This window comes from Ochotona princeps, chromosome 2 (genome assembly GCF_030435755.1).
Source record: "Ochotona princeps isolate mOchPri1 chromosome 2, mOchPri1.hap1, whole genome shotgun sequence".
In the NCBI taxonomy this organism is placed as follows: domain Eukaryota; kingdom Metazoa; phylum Chordata; class Mammalia; order Lagomorpha; family Ochotonidae; genus Ochotona; species Ochotona princeps.
Genome location: NC_080833.1, coordinates 110,199,201 through 110,216,302, shown reverse-complemented (window position 1 = coordinate 110,216,302; position 17,102 = coordinate 110,199,201). Strand labels below are relative to the sequence as shown.

Below are 17,102 nucleotides of genomic sequence, written 5' to 3'. Positions count from 1 at the left end.
ACAGCCCTCTGGCGATCACGTACGTAGTCACCTTTCTACCTCAGTGTAGGGATCTGTTCCCCCACCCCCACTCCCAACACACCCGTCCAGGCCAGCAGTGGGCGGGACAGCGGTGATGGAAGGAAGATAGGGGATGGGAGCCACAGGGCCCAGGGAGACCAGTGACTGCCCTGGGGGATTCATCCTTCTTGGCTCTTCCCCTGTGTTTGATCTCTGTCACCCTCCAGGGTCAACTGGGGGAGACAGAGCCTGGCCCCTGGCCCCAGAGCCAAGAGGGCCCGCTACCTCCCTGCGTGCATCTGAATGGCCTGAGCCTGCATCTCTTCTGGGCTCTGGTCAGTGGTTAGGGGACAGGCAGCAATAGGCAGGGGAGGAGCTGGTTTGGAAGGAAGCTCCAGTCCTCTGGCGGGGGGCTGGAGTCTGTTGGTTGGCAGATCTGAACCCCACCCCATCACGAGTTCCCCCCCCCCCCCGCCCAGACATGCAGTGGCAGGGGCGAGTCCCCAGAAAGCCTCGCAGGGTATGAATGCTGGAAGACCAGGGCTAAAGCCTGCCAGAAGGGGTCAGGCTGGAAGGAGTACTTTTCCCATAGCGGACTACATGGTGGCTACATCCGTCTCTGCTGGGTCTGTGGCACCCTCTGGTGGTGAAATGATGTCAAGCCAATAAAGATGCACGGTCGGCCTTCCTGGTCCTCTGCCATTGCCTATTAACACAGGCCCTTTCTAGTGGCCCTCTCCTGAGCCTTAGGACCTTAGGGACCTAAGGTGGCTCCCAGGTGATGGCTTGTGGCAAGAAGCAATTCATATGCCCCTCCTGGCCCTGTAAAACTCAGGGGCAGCCCAAGGCGAAAGTCAGCATGGCTTAGGTCTCCAAGCTGTCCTGTAACAGGCAGGCTTTCCAACAAGTGATGAACTGGAGATGGGAAGATCCACGTAGGGCACCCATGTGGGATATGCCATCTGAGAGGGTGTCTCTGGAGCCCAGCAGGTGGCATTGTGTCACCTCCAAAGTCCCTTGTCAACCCCGAGACTGTCATACCATAAGTTAGAAGACAGGAGGAACTTCCCGTGTTTCCAGGGTACAAATAAAAATGAGCGGAGCGGAGTGCTGAGCCTCGGAGGCCACTGCAGTGCTCATCCCTTGAGAGGCTGGCCTTGGTCTTCACCATGACTGTCAGACATGTGGGGAAGGGTTAACAGCTATTTGGAGTCTCCCATTGAGTCCCTCTTTTCTTAAAGATTTATTTATTCTTATTGACAAGACATAGTTACATAGAAAGAAGGAGAGAGAGAAAAAGATCTTCACCCACTGGTTCATTCCCCCAAGTGGCTGTAATGGCCAGAGTGAACCAATCTGAAACCAGGAGCCAGGAGCTTCTTCTGGGTCTCCCATACAGGTGCAGGGTCCCGTGGTTTTGGGCCATTCTCTGCTGCTTTCCCAGGTTATAAGCAGGGAGCTGGATGGGAAGCAGAGCGGCCAGTACTTGAACCGACACCTTTTTTTTTTTTTTTTAAAGATTTTATTGTTATTGGAAAGCCGGATATACAGAGAGGAGGAGAAACAGAGAGGAAGATCTTCCATCCGATGATTCACTCCCCAAGTGAGCCGCAACGGGCTGGTGCGCCGATCCAAAGCCAGGAATCAGGAACCTCTTCCAGGTCTCCCACGCGGGTGCAGTGTCCCAAAGCATTGGGCCGTCCTCGGCTGCTTTCCCAGGCCACAAGCAGGGAGCTGGATGGGAAGTGGAGCTGCCGGGATTAGAACCAGCACCCATATGGGATCCCAGGGCGTTCAAGGCGAGGACTTTAGCTGCTAGGCCACGCCGCTGGGCCCTTGAACCGACACCTTACAGGATACTGGCACCACAGGCACAGGCTCAGTCTGCTGCATCACCAGGTTGGCTCCTCCCATTGGGTTCTTTTGCCCACACTTCTCAATGGGCAGGACCAGGATGACTGTTGAGGCTCCGTCTCCCACACCCACCTCCACTTCCCCATCACAGCCCTGTCCCTCCACCATCTTCCTGGGGAGAAGCTGCCTTTGGCAGGGAGGCCCCTTCTGACTTTCTTGCTTGCCACAGGAGGTACAGGGGCCAGATGAGCACTCTCCTTAATCCCCCTGCCCGCCCCACTCCCTAACAGGTACCACTTTACACCAGAAGCGTGGGGCCTGCAGGGGCTGCAGCAGCTCAGGCCTGACTGTCAGCCTCCTCGATTCTCAGAGCTTCCTGGGCTTCATCATGCACCTCAGGCACCTGTGAAGCGGGATGGGGGTATGGGAGAGTGAATTGGCACAGATCACAGACTGGGCAGACGGGTGGGTGTGTAGCCTTGGGGAGGAGCAGGCAAGGAAGGAAAAGGGTGAGCTGGAGCCCAGAGCCTGGGGCAGGCAGGCCAGGCAGGGTGAGGGGGCACAGGGGCCATGCAGGAATGAGGCTGCAGCGTCTGCATCTCACCTCCCAGTAGATCTGGTCCTCGTAGCACTGGGAGTCAGAAGGTGCGTCCAGGTAGGGCAGCCTGAGCAGGAATCCTGATGGGGGCAGGGGCTAGGTGAGGCCGAGGCTCTGCCTCCTGTCACCATGGGAGAGGCCCTGGGGTGGAGGTGGGGGGAGGAAGGCAAGTTAGGGGTGGAGCATATGGCCAGAGGTGCCTGGCTCAGAAAGGTCTAGCTGCACTTGTCATGAGGTGCCAGGCCCCATTAGCAAAGCCCAGCCGCCCTGCGAGCTGAATACCTCCCCATACTTCAGATGCAAGTCAGGCTGCTCAAGTTTGCACCAGATGGTCACGGACTAAGTCACGATTCTGTCATGAAGCGACCCAGTTCTCCACAGCCTCCCACCCAGGAGGGGCCTGAAGAGTGATTGCTTACTAAGGACTGTGTGTGTGTGCGAAAGTGGGCGAGCAGGGATACTGAGTCAGAGGCCAGGGGCCAGTTGGCAGGAAGGACTGCCTGGCCCAGGGCCCAGGGCTGAGGGCGGTCTGCCCCTGTGGGAGGAAGGCTTTCTTTTTTTGTGTGTGCCCTGGCCTAGCCCGGGTGAGTCAGACACGCTCCTTCCCTCACAGCTGCTGGGGCTGTCACAGTTGGCTCAGCGTGTCCCTTCTGGGCCTCAGCCTGAGGCTAGACTGCCCTCTAGCGGGCAGAGGGAGCAGCACAGGGGAGTCGCACCCAGCTGAGCGTCCCCGGAGGGGGTCCCCAGCCTCCCTTGGCACCCACCAGCACCTCCCCACATGATGGAGGTCACCCCTGAACCCACAATCCAGCCCATCACCTGGTGCCAAGTGAATTCTGAACACCTATCCAAAGGAATGCATCAACATCAAGGTCAAGGGACCCTCTGGCCTTTCCCCACAGCGTCCCCCATCCCTCCTCCTTCTTCCTCCCTGCCAGGCTCTCCTGCCAGTCGCTCACTGTCCTAGCCGAGGTCACTCACCTACAATGCCCCCACCTACGGAGGCAAAGACCAACGTGACAAACAGCCCAAAGAGCTGGTATACGGCCTGAGAGGTGGCACTGCGCTGGCCCTCTGCGATGAGCGGGAACACAGTCTGTAGGCTGCGAGGAGAGGTCATTGTGCAGAGGCAGGGGCTGTGAGAAGGGCACGTGGGAATGGGGCACAGGGCAGGGCTGACTGCTGCACCGGGACACTTACTGTGGGCACAAAGAGTCAGAAGGGCCTCTAGGGAGCCTGAGGTCCACCACATCCAGGCCTGTGCTTGGGCAGACCCACAGCCTGAATGCCCTCCCTCCCTTCCAGGCCAGCAGGCACCCTCACACCCCTCAAGATTCGATTTGAAGGTCACTCACGCCTGCCTTTCCTCTGATGTGCAAAAATAGACATCCTAACAGTCACTTCACTCTGCCAACATTTTAGTAATACTCAACACTCCTGGATAACCTCCCACTGCACTTGACTGAGGGCCGGGAGGGAGTGTCCAAGTTGGCCTCTTCCGATGCAGTTTCTTTGGCTCCAGAAGATGGATGGTTGAACAGATAGGTGGATTAGTGGGATGGATGAATGAATGGATGGATGGATGGATGGATGGATGGATGGATGGATGGATGGATGGGTAGATGGGTGGATGGATGGATGGGTGGATGGATGGGTGGATGGATGGATGGATGGGTGAGTAGATTGATAGCTGAGTGGATGGAATAGATAGAAGCAGACACAACATATCATTGGCCCACAGAGAAGAGTGAGGAAAGTAGCGCTGGAAGGGTGACTGAAGTATGCAATGAGGGACACTCACCCATCTCCGTAAGCATCATGGGTGGCCAGTCCAGTCACAAGAGCCCCCAGGAGGGCCCCCAGGATGCCTGGCATCCCGTGGAGGTTGTGAACACCACATGTGTCTTGGATTTTGAATTTTGATTCAAGGATGGGCTGGAGGACATGATGGCTCATCAGCCTTGGCATTCCCTCTCCCATCACCAGCCCCCACACCACAACCCTGGGCGCACGGGACACATAGCAGCAAAGGTACTGCACATTCAACCCAGGGTCCAAGAAGCAACTCTACCGTGAAGAACTTGTACCCCAGTGTGGAGACAGCCCCAGCCAGGCAACCGGCTGCCAGGGCGCCAAATGGGGTCAGCATCATCTCACTGGCAGTGCCCACCACCACACCCCCTGCCAGCGCTGCATTTTGGACATGGACCTGTGGGAGCAGAAAAGAGCAAGACACAGGAACCATTTCCAGATGTTCAGCCTCATATTCACCTCAGCTCAGCTCCCAGAGGGGCTTCTGGAAGTCCCCCACCACCTAACCAACAACCTGCTCTTTTCAGGTCACCTCCCACCCCTCTGGCCCCACCCCATCCCTGCCAGGGCAGGCAGAGCCCCCTATGCCTTCTATGTCCTTCTGGTCTTGGAGACTCTCCCATGTGGGGTGTCAGAGTTCCCTGTCCCCCTCAGACCCTCTTTCCTCTCCCCCGACCCCATACCATGTCCAACCGCCCATCCTCTTCAACCAGGGCTGACAAGGCAAAGGTGCTGAGGGTGCTGGCGGTCAATGAGTAGTATGTGTTGAGGGCCGTCCGGGGCTGCCCAGCCCCCCTCGATGTGAGCGCTGAGTTGAAGCTGGGCCAGAATATCCACAGGAACATGGTCCCTAAGGGGTGGGCCAGGCAGGTGGGGGGTGAGGGAATCAATGGCTCCCATAGAAGGTATGACTTGTGACACAGCAGGCAAGCCACCTGCTCTCAGCAGCCTCAGCTTTCCCCCTCCACAAAGTAGGACTGACACTTCTAAAAGGAAGACCAAACAAGGTGATGCCTGGTCCAGTGCTTAGCAAGTACTAAGCACTCAACAGATGGCAGGCACTGAAGGGTCCCAACTTGAAAGAAAACCACTGTGTTGAATTTTTCATGTTAGAAAAGGAAAAAAAAAGCAGAGGGGGTTTTACTGTTCTAGGTCCTCAGCAGGAAAACAATTTTTCAAGCTGAACTGCCCCCGGCCAGGGCGCAACCTGCCATGTTCAGCCAGGGCCTCTGCTTGGGGTGCCCTGGATGGACCACTAGTTCACTCCCCAAGTGGCTGCAAAGACCAGAACTGAGTCAATCTAAAGCAAGGAGCTTCTTCCGGGTCTCCCACAAGGGTGCAGGGTCCCAAGGCTTTGGGCCATTCTCCACTGCTTTCCCAGGCCACAAGCAGGGAGCTGGAAGGGAAGTGGAGCAGCCAGGACACAACCTGGTGCTCAGAGGGATCCTGGCACTTGCAAGGTGAGGATTTAGTCATTGAGCCATCACAATAGGTAGGTCCTAAATAAAAATAAACCTTTTTCTTAATCTTTCTTTCTTTCTTTTTTTTTTTTTTTTTTTAATGCAGCTTCTGTCCTTACCATAGGAACAGGAGCTGTGATCCCTATTGCATATCTCCTGTGAAAAATACCACTGATTGAGCTCAGTGTGGTAGCCTAGTGATTAAAGCTCTCGGCTTACATGCATTGGGATCCCATATGGATGCCATTTCATATCCCAGCGGCTCCACTTCCTTTCTAGCTCCCTGCTTCTGGCCTGGGAAAGCAGTCGAGGAAAGTCCAAACAAAGCCTCGGGACCCTGCACCCGCGTGGGAGACCCAGAGGAAGCTCCTGGCTCCTGGCTTCAGATTGAAGCTCAGCTCCGGTCGTTGTGGCCACTTGGGGAGTGAATGAGCAAATGGAAGATCTTTCTCTCTGCCTCTCCTTTATCTGTAAATCAATCTTTCTTTCTTCCTTTCTTTCTTTCTTTCTTTCTTTCTTTCTTCCTGGATGTATTTTATTTTTACTGGAAAGCTATACAGAGAAGATCTTCCATCCATTGATTCATTCTCCAAATGGCCACAACGGCCAGAACTGAGACGATCTGAAGCCAGGAGCCAGGAGCCTGTACCAGATCTCCCACGTGGGTGCAGGGTCCCAAGGCTTTGGGCCATCCTCGACTGCTTTTCCACGCCACAGGCAGGGAGCTGGATGGGAAGCGGGACCGCTGGGACACAAACCGGCACCCATATGGGATTCCAGTGCGTGCAAGGCAAGGACTATAGCCACTAGGCTACCACGCCTGGCCCTAAATCTGCCTTTTCAATAAAAATAAATCTTAAACAAAAAAATACCATGGGTCTCCTTTTCCAGCTGTTGGTTAGGAAGAGACAGGCAAGTAGAGGCCTGGGAACGCATGCAGAGAAGGACCAGGACATGTTTCTGGGGCTCCTGGGTGGAGACCTCCACTGCGCTCTGTGGGTGCAAAGGCTGTTGGGTCCTTCAGAGCACCACAGCATCAAGGGTGGTCTCCAGGGTGGTCTCCAGGGAACCAGGCATGCCCAGCCCCAGATACAAGGGCCGCTGGAAGGGCTAGAGTGGGAAAGGTGAGGCAAGGGGAGAGGGAAGGAGAAGGGCGGAAGAGGGCGACACCTGCAGGGGCTGCTTGCCAGGCTAAGGGGTCTTGCTTCCGGTGTGGGCACTTTGGAGGGCTACACGTGAGACACAGAGCGTGAGCAAGTGCATTCCCATCATTCATTCACTCCCTAAATGCCCAGGGCTGCTGGGCCAGGCCAAATCCAGGAACTCATCCCAGGACTCCCACGTGGGCATCACGAAGTACCACCCCACCTCAGCAGGCTTCACCTATCATGGCAAAGAGATCCGAATGGTAGACAGAGCCCTGGCGGTGCTTGCTCTTTTCCAGATGGGGCTTGTAGAGGACTCTTGAGAGGACCAGCCCGAAGTAGGCCCCGAATGAATGGATGGTCATAGAGCCGCCTGCATCTCTCACCTGGGGGCAGGGTTGGGAGAAAGCTAAAAAGAAGGGGCCGCCCCTGCTCAGCCCCATGGTCCTCCCCTCACGTGGGAGGAGTCTCTCCCAGTATCCCTCACTGCGCCCCGCCACCCCAAGCCCACAGCCACCTCCTCATCCCTGCCCGGTTCTCACTTCCAACAGACAGAGGAGCACAAACTCATTGAGGCCGAAGAGCGCCACCTCCAGGAGGGCCATGAGAAGTAGCTGCGCAGGCCCAGTCCTGCCCAAGACCGCGCCCAGGGAGATGAGCAGGGCGCCCGCGCAGAAGTCAGCGTCGATCATGCTGGGCGCGGGGGAGAGCGGAGAGAGAGAGGGAGGTTTCGCTACTGTTGCTGCTGCTGGGCACGACAGGGGGCAGCGCCACGTGGGGTGCAGGGCTGGCAGCAGAAGCAACTGGGCCCCAGCTTGCGTTGGCCTGGCTGTCACCTGGGGTCCCCTCCGACTTTTGTTTTGTTTTGTTTTTTGTTTCTTGGTTGGTTTTGACTGACACTGCCTACAGTACGTGGCAGAAGCAGAACTTGAGTCTTGAGCTCTGTTATCCGCTCCTCCCCCCCCCCCCCGTATCCTTTCCCATCCAGCCCCCTGTCCTCCCAACAGCTCCTGGGTAGTGGGTGGGGGAGACCCCTAGAAAACCGAGGTGGGGCTATGTGCGTGGGTGGAGGCTGCTAGAAGAAATGGGGCAGCGACGGGACGGATGGACAGAGCTAAACACCCGATCCAGGGAGGCGCCCGTGGGCTTGGGGAGACACCGCTGCCCACCTCTCCATGCCCACCGGGATGTAGCCATCCTGGTAGGAGCGGAGGAAGCCCTGGACCAGCGTGGCCCACTGTAGGGCGAAGGCTGCCAGGAGGAAGGTGAAGCCCAGGCTGCTGTAGCCGTAACGCTGGAGGAAGACCATGAGGAAGCCGAAGCCCACGAAGACCATGGCGTGCACGTCCTGGAAGCCTGCGGGGGACACGGGGCGGTGGAAGGGTGGCATTTAGGAGTTGTTGGGCTGGGACCCATCAACCACCCTGCCACCAGCCAGGGCCTCCAGCCCTCCCCAGCCGGGGCTGCTGCGGGGTGTGGGTGTCACTGAAGCCTGTAAGACCCCCAGGCATGGTGGAGCTTTGCAACCCTGAGCCACCTGCGCGGAGTCAGCAGGCTTGGGGCAGCGTGACCCAGAACAGGGCTGCTGCCCCATGTCAGAGCAAGGGAATAGGGCCCTTTGCCCTGTTCATTTGCTCATTCCAGGCCCCTACTCCTTCCTCCCCCATCGCCATCCACCCAGTTCCCCAGCCCTGGTGCCGGAAGGTGTAACTTGTGCTCAAAATTCCCTTTCAGGCTTTTTTTTTTCTTCCAACCCTTTCTTCATGCTAGAAAGTCCTTTTTGATGTCTAACCACCATCCATCCTGCTCCAAAGTCTCCACCTCATTTTTGTGTTTTGTTTTGTTTTTAAAGGCAGATCAGATTTACAGAAAAGTAGAGACAGAAAGATCTTCCATCTGCTGGTTCACTCCCCAAATGGCCACAACAGCCAGAGCTAAGCTGATCTAAAGCCAGGAGCCAGGAGCTTCTTCCGGGTCTCCCATTGTGGGTATAGGATCCCAAGGCTTTGGGCCATCTTCCACTGCTTTGCCAGGTCACAGGCAGGGAGTTGGATGGCAGATGGAACAGCCAGGACAGGAAGCAGCACCCATATGGGATCTCAGCAGCACTTACAAGGTGAGCCTTTTGCCAGTGAGCCATTACACGAAGTCCCACCTCTTATTTTTTTATTTTTAAAATTTTTTAAAGATTCATTTATTTTTATTACAAAGTCAGATATATAGAGAGGAGGAGAGACAGAGAGGAAGATCTTCCATCCGATGATTCACTCCCCAAGTGAGTGCAGCGGCTGGTGCTGTGCCGATCCAAAGCCAGGAGCCAGGAACTTCCGGGTCTCCCACGCGCGGGTGCAGGGTCCCAAGGCTTTGGGACGTCCTCAACTGCTTTCCCATGCCACAAGCAGGGAGCTGGATGGGAAGTGGAGCTGCCGGGATTAGAACTGGCGCCCATATGGGATCCTGGTGTGTTCAAGGCAAGGACTTCAGCCGCTAGACCATGCCGCCGGGTCCTTAATTTTTTTAAATTAGAGTTATCTTCTATTTTTTTTAAGTTCCACTTTCTGTGAGATGTAATTTTTTTTTTTAATTTTCTTTTCAAATGTATTTGACAGGCAGAGACAGAGCGTGCTTATCTACTGGATGTAGATCCCAAATGCCCATGATGTCTAGGCTGGGCTAGGCCAACACCAGCAGTCCTGAGTGCAATCCAGGTCTGCCATATGGGTGGCAGGCCCCCACGTGAACCATCCCCTGGGTGCGCATTAGCAGGCAGCCGGATTCAGGAACTGAGCCAAGACTTGCAGCCAGGCACCGTACAACGGGATGCAGCCCTTCACCGCCACACCTAACATCTGCCCTGTACACACGGTTTTGCTCTAAATGACCTCGTGTCATTTAGATCCTACAGGAAAAACAAATCACAGTGCTCTTTTTATTTTTTTAATTTAGTCTGAAGAGATACCAAGTCAGAAAATTAGTTTTAAACTTTGGATGCAATCAGTAACTTTGAGAGAAACTAACTTTTGGGCTTTGAATGTGTGTGTGTGTCTGTGTGTGCATCAAGGCGAGGACAGGAAATGAGTTTGCAAGCAGGGGTTGGACATGCCCCAGTCTGAGGGCCGGCTGGCTTCCCCATGTGTCCCCAACACTGACTGTTTCTCTAAAACTGTCTGCTCTCCCAAACCACCCAGATCATATAGCCCAGAAGGGCCCGGCATGATGGCTCAGATGGCTGATCCTCCCCTTGCAAGCACTGGTTCATGTCCTGGTTGTTCCACTTCCCGTCCAGCTCCCCGCCTGTGGCCTGAAAAAACAGTAGAGGATGGCCCAAAGTCTTGGGATCCTGCACCCATGTGGGAGATCCAGGAGAAGCTCCTGGCTTCTGGCTTCAGTTCAGCTCAGCTCTGGCCACTGTGGCCATTTGGGGAGTGAACCAGCAGATGGAAGATTTTTCTGTTTCTTCTTCTCTCTATAAATCTGCCTTTCCAATAAAAATACATCTTTTTAAAAAATCAGAGGCTTTCAGTGCATGGGGAAGGCTGTCCATGGGGAATCATGATCCCTGCTTCTTGGTTGGCTGTGTTAGTAGCTAGCTGTGTGACGGCGGGCAGGGACGTGACCTCTCTGGCTCTCTCTCCATCTCTGAGCGGCACGGACCAGGTAGGCTCAGAGGGCCATTCCTGGCCCCTTGGCCATGGCCAGTAGCAGGGCTCTGCTGCAGCTGCAACATTCACTTTCATCTCCCGAGTCAAAGGCCAGTGAGCACACCTCCCTCTGGCCCTGACCCGTTTCCCTGGCCTGGGGACAGGGGAGGACCTGGCTCATCAAAGCTCCAGGACCTGGGACCTCTCCCTGCCCTCTTCTCCAGCCTTCTCCCACAGGCAGGTTTGAAGTCCACAAGGATGCAAATGGAAAAAAAAAAAAGACTGTAGGAACCCACAGTTGGCTCTCTTGGCAACCTCATGGCACAGGGAAGCCTGCCCGGCATGGCAGTTACAGGGTGAAATCCGAGCTCTCACATTAAGGTTTTGAGGCCCCAGGAGGGGACCAAGAAGGCAGGTCAGAGCTTCGGACCACAGCTCACTTCCTCCTGCTCCTCGCTGACTGGCCCTTCCCTTCTCCTCCTCCCTGTCCAACCCTCTGTGTTTCCAGGTGGCCGGAGCATCTGCCCTTCTGCTTCTGCGCTTTGATTCTTAACATTTTTTGACTCACTTCTTTTATGTTTCTAAAACGCAGAGAGAGACAGATAGATCTCATATTCATTGGTTCATTGCCCCCTACAGGCCCACAAATAGCTGGCAGTGGGCCGCGCCAAACCCAGGACTTAGCCTGAAACCCAAGCCAAAACTTGCTTATGGATGGCAGGGACCCAGCCAATCAGCTTATCACTCACTGCCCATCTCAAGGTGTGCCTCAGCCAGAAGCTGGTACCAGGTGTGGAGCTGAGACAGGACCCAGCCCTTCCTAGTGTGGGATGCAGAAGCAACAAGCACATTCATTTCAAAAAATTTTTTTTCATTTATAATTTTTTAAAGATTTATTTATTTTTATTGGAAAGGCAGATATACAGAGAGGAGGAGAGACAGAGAGGAAGATCTTCTGTTCGATGGTTTACTCCCCAAGCGGCCGCAACGACTGGAGCCGCGCCAATCCGAAGCCAAAACCAGGAGCTTCTTCCTCCACGTCTCCCATGCAGATGCAGGGTCCCAAGGCTTTGGGCCATCCTCGACTGCTTTCCCAGGCCACAGGCAGGGAGCTGGATGGGAAGTGGAGCTGCCGGGATTAGAACCGGTGCCCATATGGGATCTCGGTGTGTTCAAAGCGAGGACTTTGACCACTACACTGTTGTGCTGGACCCAACGTTCTTAACGGCTGGGCCAGATGCCTGCCTCTGTGGCTCTCGTGCTGAATCCAGCTGCTGTGGGAATGACATGGAGAAGGAGATCCTCTGGCTCTTCCAGTCCTGATGGCTGGGGACCTTGGGGCTTCATGTCCTGATGTCTACCTCATCCTCTGCCTCAGCCTCACCAGCTTCGTTCTGCTGGGGCTCAGGCCCAGAGTGAGGTGGGGCCAGTCAGCCCCCAGCTTTGCCTCCTGAAAGGAGATGAAGAACAGCCAGCGGGCTTTCATAGGAGGTGCTGGTTTGGATGCATGTCCTGCAGACCAAAGCATCCTTTGCCTCCTGGCTCAGATGGGGAGGAGACAACTGTGATTTAGAAAATGCCTTCCTGGGCCCAGCACAGTAACCTAGTGGCTAAAGTCCTTGCCATGCACACGCCAGAATCCCATATGGGCACTGGTTCGTGTCCTGGCCACCCTGCTTCCCATCCAGCTCCCTGCTTGTGGCCTGGGAAAGCAGTCAAGGATGGCCCAATGCCTTGGGACCCTGCACTCATATGGGAGACCCAGAAGAGCTCCTGGCTCCTGGTTTTGAATTGGTTCAGCTCTGGCCGTTGTGACTGCTTGGGGAGTGAATCAGTGGACGAAAGATCTTCCTCTCTGTCTCTCCTCCTTTCTGTATATCTGACTTTCCAATAAACATAAAAAACAAATCTGGAAGGAAGAAAGGAAAGGAGGCAGGGAGGAGGGAGGCAGGGAGGGAGAAAAAAGAAAGAAAGAAAATGTCTTCCTGTGGGTCTGGCGCAATGACTCGATGGCTAAATCCTCACCTTGCAAGTGCTGGGATCCCATATGGGTGCTGGTTTGTATCCCTACTGCTCCACTTCCCACCCAGCTCCCTGCTTGTGGCCTCGGAATGCATTCGAGGATGGCCCAAAGCAGTTTGGAGACCCAGAAGAAGCTCCTGGCTCCTGGCTTTCTTTGGATCAGCACAGCTCCGGCCATTGTGGCCATTTGAGGAGTGAACCAATGGATGGAAGATCTTTCTGTCTCTCTCCCTGTAACTGTCTTCTCAATAAAAATAAATTAATCTTACAAGAAAAATCCCAGCTCCTCCACTTCTCACTGCATGATACAGAACCACCCACTGGTCTCCCCAAACCTCAGTTTCCCCACCTTTTTTCTGCTTCATTAGGCTACATGAGGTCATGCATATGCCACCCTCACTTTAGCACAATACCTGGGCCATGGGCGACCCTGGTCAGAGGGCATCTAGGATGGGGTCCCTTCCCTTTCATCTCACAGTGGCTGCTGGATTACCCTTCACCCCAACTCTACGGAACTCCCCCCCCCCCCTTACACTCTCACCCGCACTCACTTGGGTAGCGAAAGTAAAATTCATTGTCTGCGTTACTGTGGTTGCCCCAATGCCACCTGGCAGCGTCGGTTTCCTGGTCGTAACGGACGAAGATGGCAAAGAGGATGGCGGTAGCGCCCTGCAAGAGCAGGCACAGCAAGGGCAGCTGCAGTCGCCGGCCCGCCATGGGACAGGGACGATGAAACCACTAAGGCTGCGTGGGCGAGGACGCGCGCTGCTGGGGCAGGCTCGGCAGGTTTAGCCCGAGAGAGGCCCTGCCCAGGGGTCACGCCCAGGGGAGACACCCCCACAAAAGGGCCCGCCCATGGCAAGGGGAGGTCCCGCCCACAGAGGGACACGTCCACGGGAGGTCCATTCCCGGGCCCCTTTAAGTGAGGAAGAGCAGTGTGAGCAGCAGGGGTTAGAACCAGGCTTACAACTTGGCATGCGACAAGGACTGGGAGCCTCAGCCCAGCACTTCTGGGGGCACCTCTGTGGGTGCACACTCCTCCAACTCATTTGCAAGCATCTCCCAACTTTCCTTGGCCCCTGCAGGGTTAACGCCAGGGTTGGGGGGAGTTGCTCAATCTTTCTTCTCCTGAGAACTGGCAGAGATGGAGCGGAAGGATAAAAGCCTTGTCAGGCTTGATGATTAACCCAGTCGGAAAGTCTGAGCCCCATCTGTACCCCTCTTCACTGCAGCAGGCTACACCTGAGCTGGCACCTGGCCTCCCCGCACTGCCTTAGGGGAGAGGCCAGGCCTCCTCTGCACCTGCAGAGAAGGGACGGGGGCTGCAGGGTCTTCCAGCTTTGGAGCCCTCCATGTCAGCAGCAAGATGTGCACATCCACCTGAGCCTGGGGATTCCTGGGAGTGAGGCACTGACTAAGTCGGAGATGGACACCTGCAAGGGTCTCTGTTACCTTGGGGGTAAGTATGAGACCTCAAGGAGCATGGAGGTGGGGGAGGGGAGACACTCTGGCAGAAGGGTCTGTGCATCCCCTAAGCAGGTAGAGATGAGAGGAGGCAGAGATAGAGAGCTTTGTGCCCCAGGGGTCATGTGTAAAGGCCACCTGGAAGGACTAAAGGAAGTGGGGGAGGAAAAGGGGGTGTGGGCACGGATGGGAGCTGGGCAGGGGAAGCAACCAAGGTTGGGGGAGAGGAAAGGGAAGGCGCTGCTGTGCCCAGTGGCAGCGGAGCCTCTGCAGAGCCCTGAAGAGTGGGGATGGGGACCCCAACACTGTGGCTCTGACACCTATAGTCCCCAGCAGGCTCTAGAGAAGTGGTGGTTAAGCTCGTCTGAGCAGGGTTGGTGGCAGGGCACGCCCTCTGTTTTGGGGAGGGGCCTGGTGGCGTCTGTCCGCAAGGATGTCACAGACCCAGGCCAGAAGGAAAAGCTGCCACCTCCCAGAGGATGTGGCCCCAGGTCCCAGCCAGAGCCCAGGTGGGGCGGGGCTACTCCTAGGAACCCGGCTGTCCCTTCTCAGGGATGGGCGTCATTTTCATCCAGTTTCACCACTTCCCCAGCATCAACTTCACCGCACCCCTGCCCACTTGAGCCTCTAGCACAGTGTGGATTCCAGGCCTCGGGTCTTCCTCATGCAAATGCCCAACTGGGGCACATTAGGGTTCTATGGCTGAGCAGGCTCTCGGGTGGGGGGGTCCTCAGTGGCTCCAGTCCCAGGGACTGTTGCTACTGGTCAGCTCCAGGGGAATTGTCCTGCCAGCAGCCTCTGGATAGCGATTTCGCATCTGGGGAGGCTCCTCTAGGCCCAACCCTGAGCACTGGGTGGGAGTGGGGGTTGTTCTGGGCTGCCTAAGCAGGGGGAGTAAACAGGTACTGGGAGGCAATTTTTACAAGCTGCAGAACCCGTGAGAACAGGAAAAATGGACTGGCCCTTCCCGGCCCCTCCTGGGAGCCACCTGCCTGACCTGAGCCTCCTACATCACTCTCTCACCTGGGATTCCCCTTGGGTCTCTTTCACTTCCTCCAGGGTCTGATTTTCCCTCTTCCCTGGTGCTCATTCCTTCATTCCCTCATTCAATAGATATTCATTTAGTGTCTAGTCTGATACAGGTCCTGGGGCTGTTTGGTGGGGCTGGGTCCTGGGAAGCCCCTAGCCCATGTAGGTGTCAGCCCTTGAATTGTTAGATTGTCAACAGATTCCAAGGAAGCCCCTTAGAAGGGCCAGAAGAGCTCAGCCACCCTCTGGAGGGCACACTTGGAGACCTTTGGGCAGTAGCTGTTCACCTACCTGTTCACATTGACCCTGATATTTTGACTAGGAGTGGCTGTTACCCAGTATCAGCCCTGGTCCAGCAGAGAGCAAAGACTATTACTTCTCTCCCATTCAGAGGGACCCCTGCTCTAGACACACTGCTCCCTCAAGGCTCCCCACCAAGGCCACCAACTGGGAGGGCTCTCCTAGCCCGCTACCCTCCAAGCACTACAGAAAGATCAGTCCATGGTGTGCTTTAAAACTGCCAAGTGATACCAGGCTCCCTGGCCCTGGCACCTCTGACACCTCTCGCTCCTCCCTCCACTCCAAGCTTCCCGGAAGGGTCCCTTCCTCCATCCCCAGCTCCTGTCCTGCGGAGCCTGCCTGAAGTCTGCCCCATCCTTGACCTTCTACTGCAGGCTCCAGCACAGGGCTGTGTCTGCAAGGGTGGCCCAAGGGCTAACTGTCTGCTGCCTGCCCTGGCCCAGCCTGGCCTGGTTGTCTCTGGGGACAAAGTACCTGAAGTTACCAAGTGATTTAGGGTTGCTTAGAACTACTCTGTATTGGGGTCACCTGCTTTCTACGGGATCAGGGGGCCCAAACCACTTGAGATTGTTTTAGTTCCTTCAGTGTGTAGGGAAGGAAAAAGAACAGAGCAGTGCCCCAGGGGCAGCAAGCATGTCTTCATTCATGGCATCTCTGCCACAGGACCTCCAGCAGGCCACTGAACCCTCTTTGAGTTTGTTTTCCTTATCTGTGGGAATTGTTTTTTTTTTACAAGATTTATTTATTTTTATTACAAAGTCAGATATGCAAAGAGGAGGAGAGACAGAGAGGAAGAACTTCCGTCCCATGTTTCACTCCCCAAGTGACCGCAACGGCTGGTGCTATGCCGATCTGGAGCCGGGAACCAGGAACCTCCCACGCGGGTGCAGAGTCCCAAGGCTTTGGGCCATCCTCGACTGCTTTCCCAGGCCACAAGCAGGGAGCTGGACGGGAAGTGGAGCTGCCGGGATTAGAACCGGTGCCCATATGGGATCCCAGGGTGTTCAAGGCGAGGACTTTAGCCGCTAGGCCATGCCTCCAGGCCCTATCTGTGGGAATTGTAAATTTCCCTTATGGAATTGTTACCAAGATTCCCGAAGATCCCAAAAAACTGCCAGGAGACTGCTGGCATGTTTCTACACATTTGGGGAAATATGGTGATTATTATTGCTCTGATTGGTTGAGCAGGAGGGCAAAATTCTTTGTTTTTTTCAGCATGGCTCAGTAGCTTAGTGGCTAAAGTCCTCACCTTGCACACACTGGAATCCCATATGGGTGCCAGTTCATGTCCTGGCTGCTCCACTTCTCTAACAGTTCCCTACGTGTGGCCTGGGAAAGCAGCAGAGGATGACCCAAAGCCTTGGGACCCTGCACCCACATGGGAGACTTGAGTGAAACTCGTGGCTCTAAGCTTTGGATCAGCTCAGCTCTCGCCATTGCAGCCACTTGGGGAGTGAATCAGTGGATGGAAGATCTTTCTCTCAGTCTCTCCTCTCTGTAGATCTGACTTTCCAATAAAAACAAATACATCTTTTAAAAAATTTCTCTGTTTTTAAGCTTTATTCTTACTCATTTGAAAGACACTGCCGGCGTGATAGTGTAGTGGTTAAAAGTCCTCATCTTGAATGTGCCAGGATCCCATATGGGCACCGGTTCTAATCCTGGCAGTCCCACTTCCTATCCAGGAAGGCAATTGAGGATGGTCCAAAGCTTTGGGACCCTGCACCCATTGTGGGAGACCTGGAAGAAGCTCCTGGCTTCTGGCTTTGGATTGGCT

At 55.3% G+C, this 17,102-nt stretch overlaps 1 protein-coding gene and 1 long non-coding RNA gene across 3 annotated transcripts; both read right to left on the bottom strand.

Annotated features, from left to right (window-relative positions):
• Positions 1-1,226: 1,226 nt before the first annotated feature.
• On the bottom strand, positions 1,227-2,099 carry LOC131479513 (uncharacterized). Its single transcript, XR_009244922.1, has 2 exons — positions 1,849-2,099; positions 1,227-1,498 (listed from the first exon to the last, which is right to left on the bottom strand). It is a non-coding gene; the product is annotated as an uncharacterized LOC131479513 (long non-coding RNA).
• Positions 2,100-2,131: 32 nt separating this feature from the next.
• RHBG (Rh family B glycoprotein) lies at positions 2,132-13,290 on the bottom strand. 2 transcript variants are annotated; one of them, XM_058660429.1, is made up of 10 exons: positions 13,084-13,290; positions 8,039-8,225; positions 7,412-7,562; positions 7,108-7,255; positions 4,948-5,114; positions 4,524-4,661; positions 4,254-4,387; positions 3,434-3,555; positions 2,459-2,532; positions 2,132-2,257 (listed from the first exon to the last, which is right to left on the bottom strand). In XM_058660429.1, exons 1-10 carry the CDS (start codon positions 13,247-13,249, stop codon positions 2,192-2,194), a joined length of 1,353 nt encoding a protein of 450 aa, XP_058516412.1. In that variant the 5' UTR covers positions 13,250-13,290; the 3' UTR covers positions 2,132-2,191. The 2 variants fall into 2 exon arrangements, with proteins under 2 accessions (XP_058516412.1, XP_058516413.1); XM_058660430.1 differs by lacking the exon at positions 3,434-3,555 and having other exon boundaries at positions 2,149-2,257.
• Positions 13,291-17,102: the final 3,812 nt, after the last annotated feature.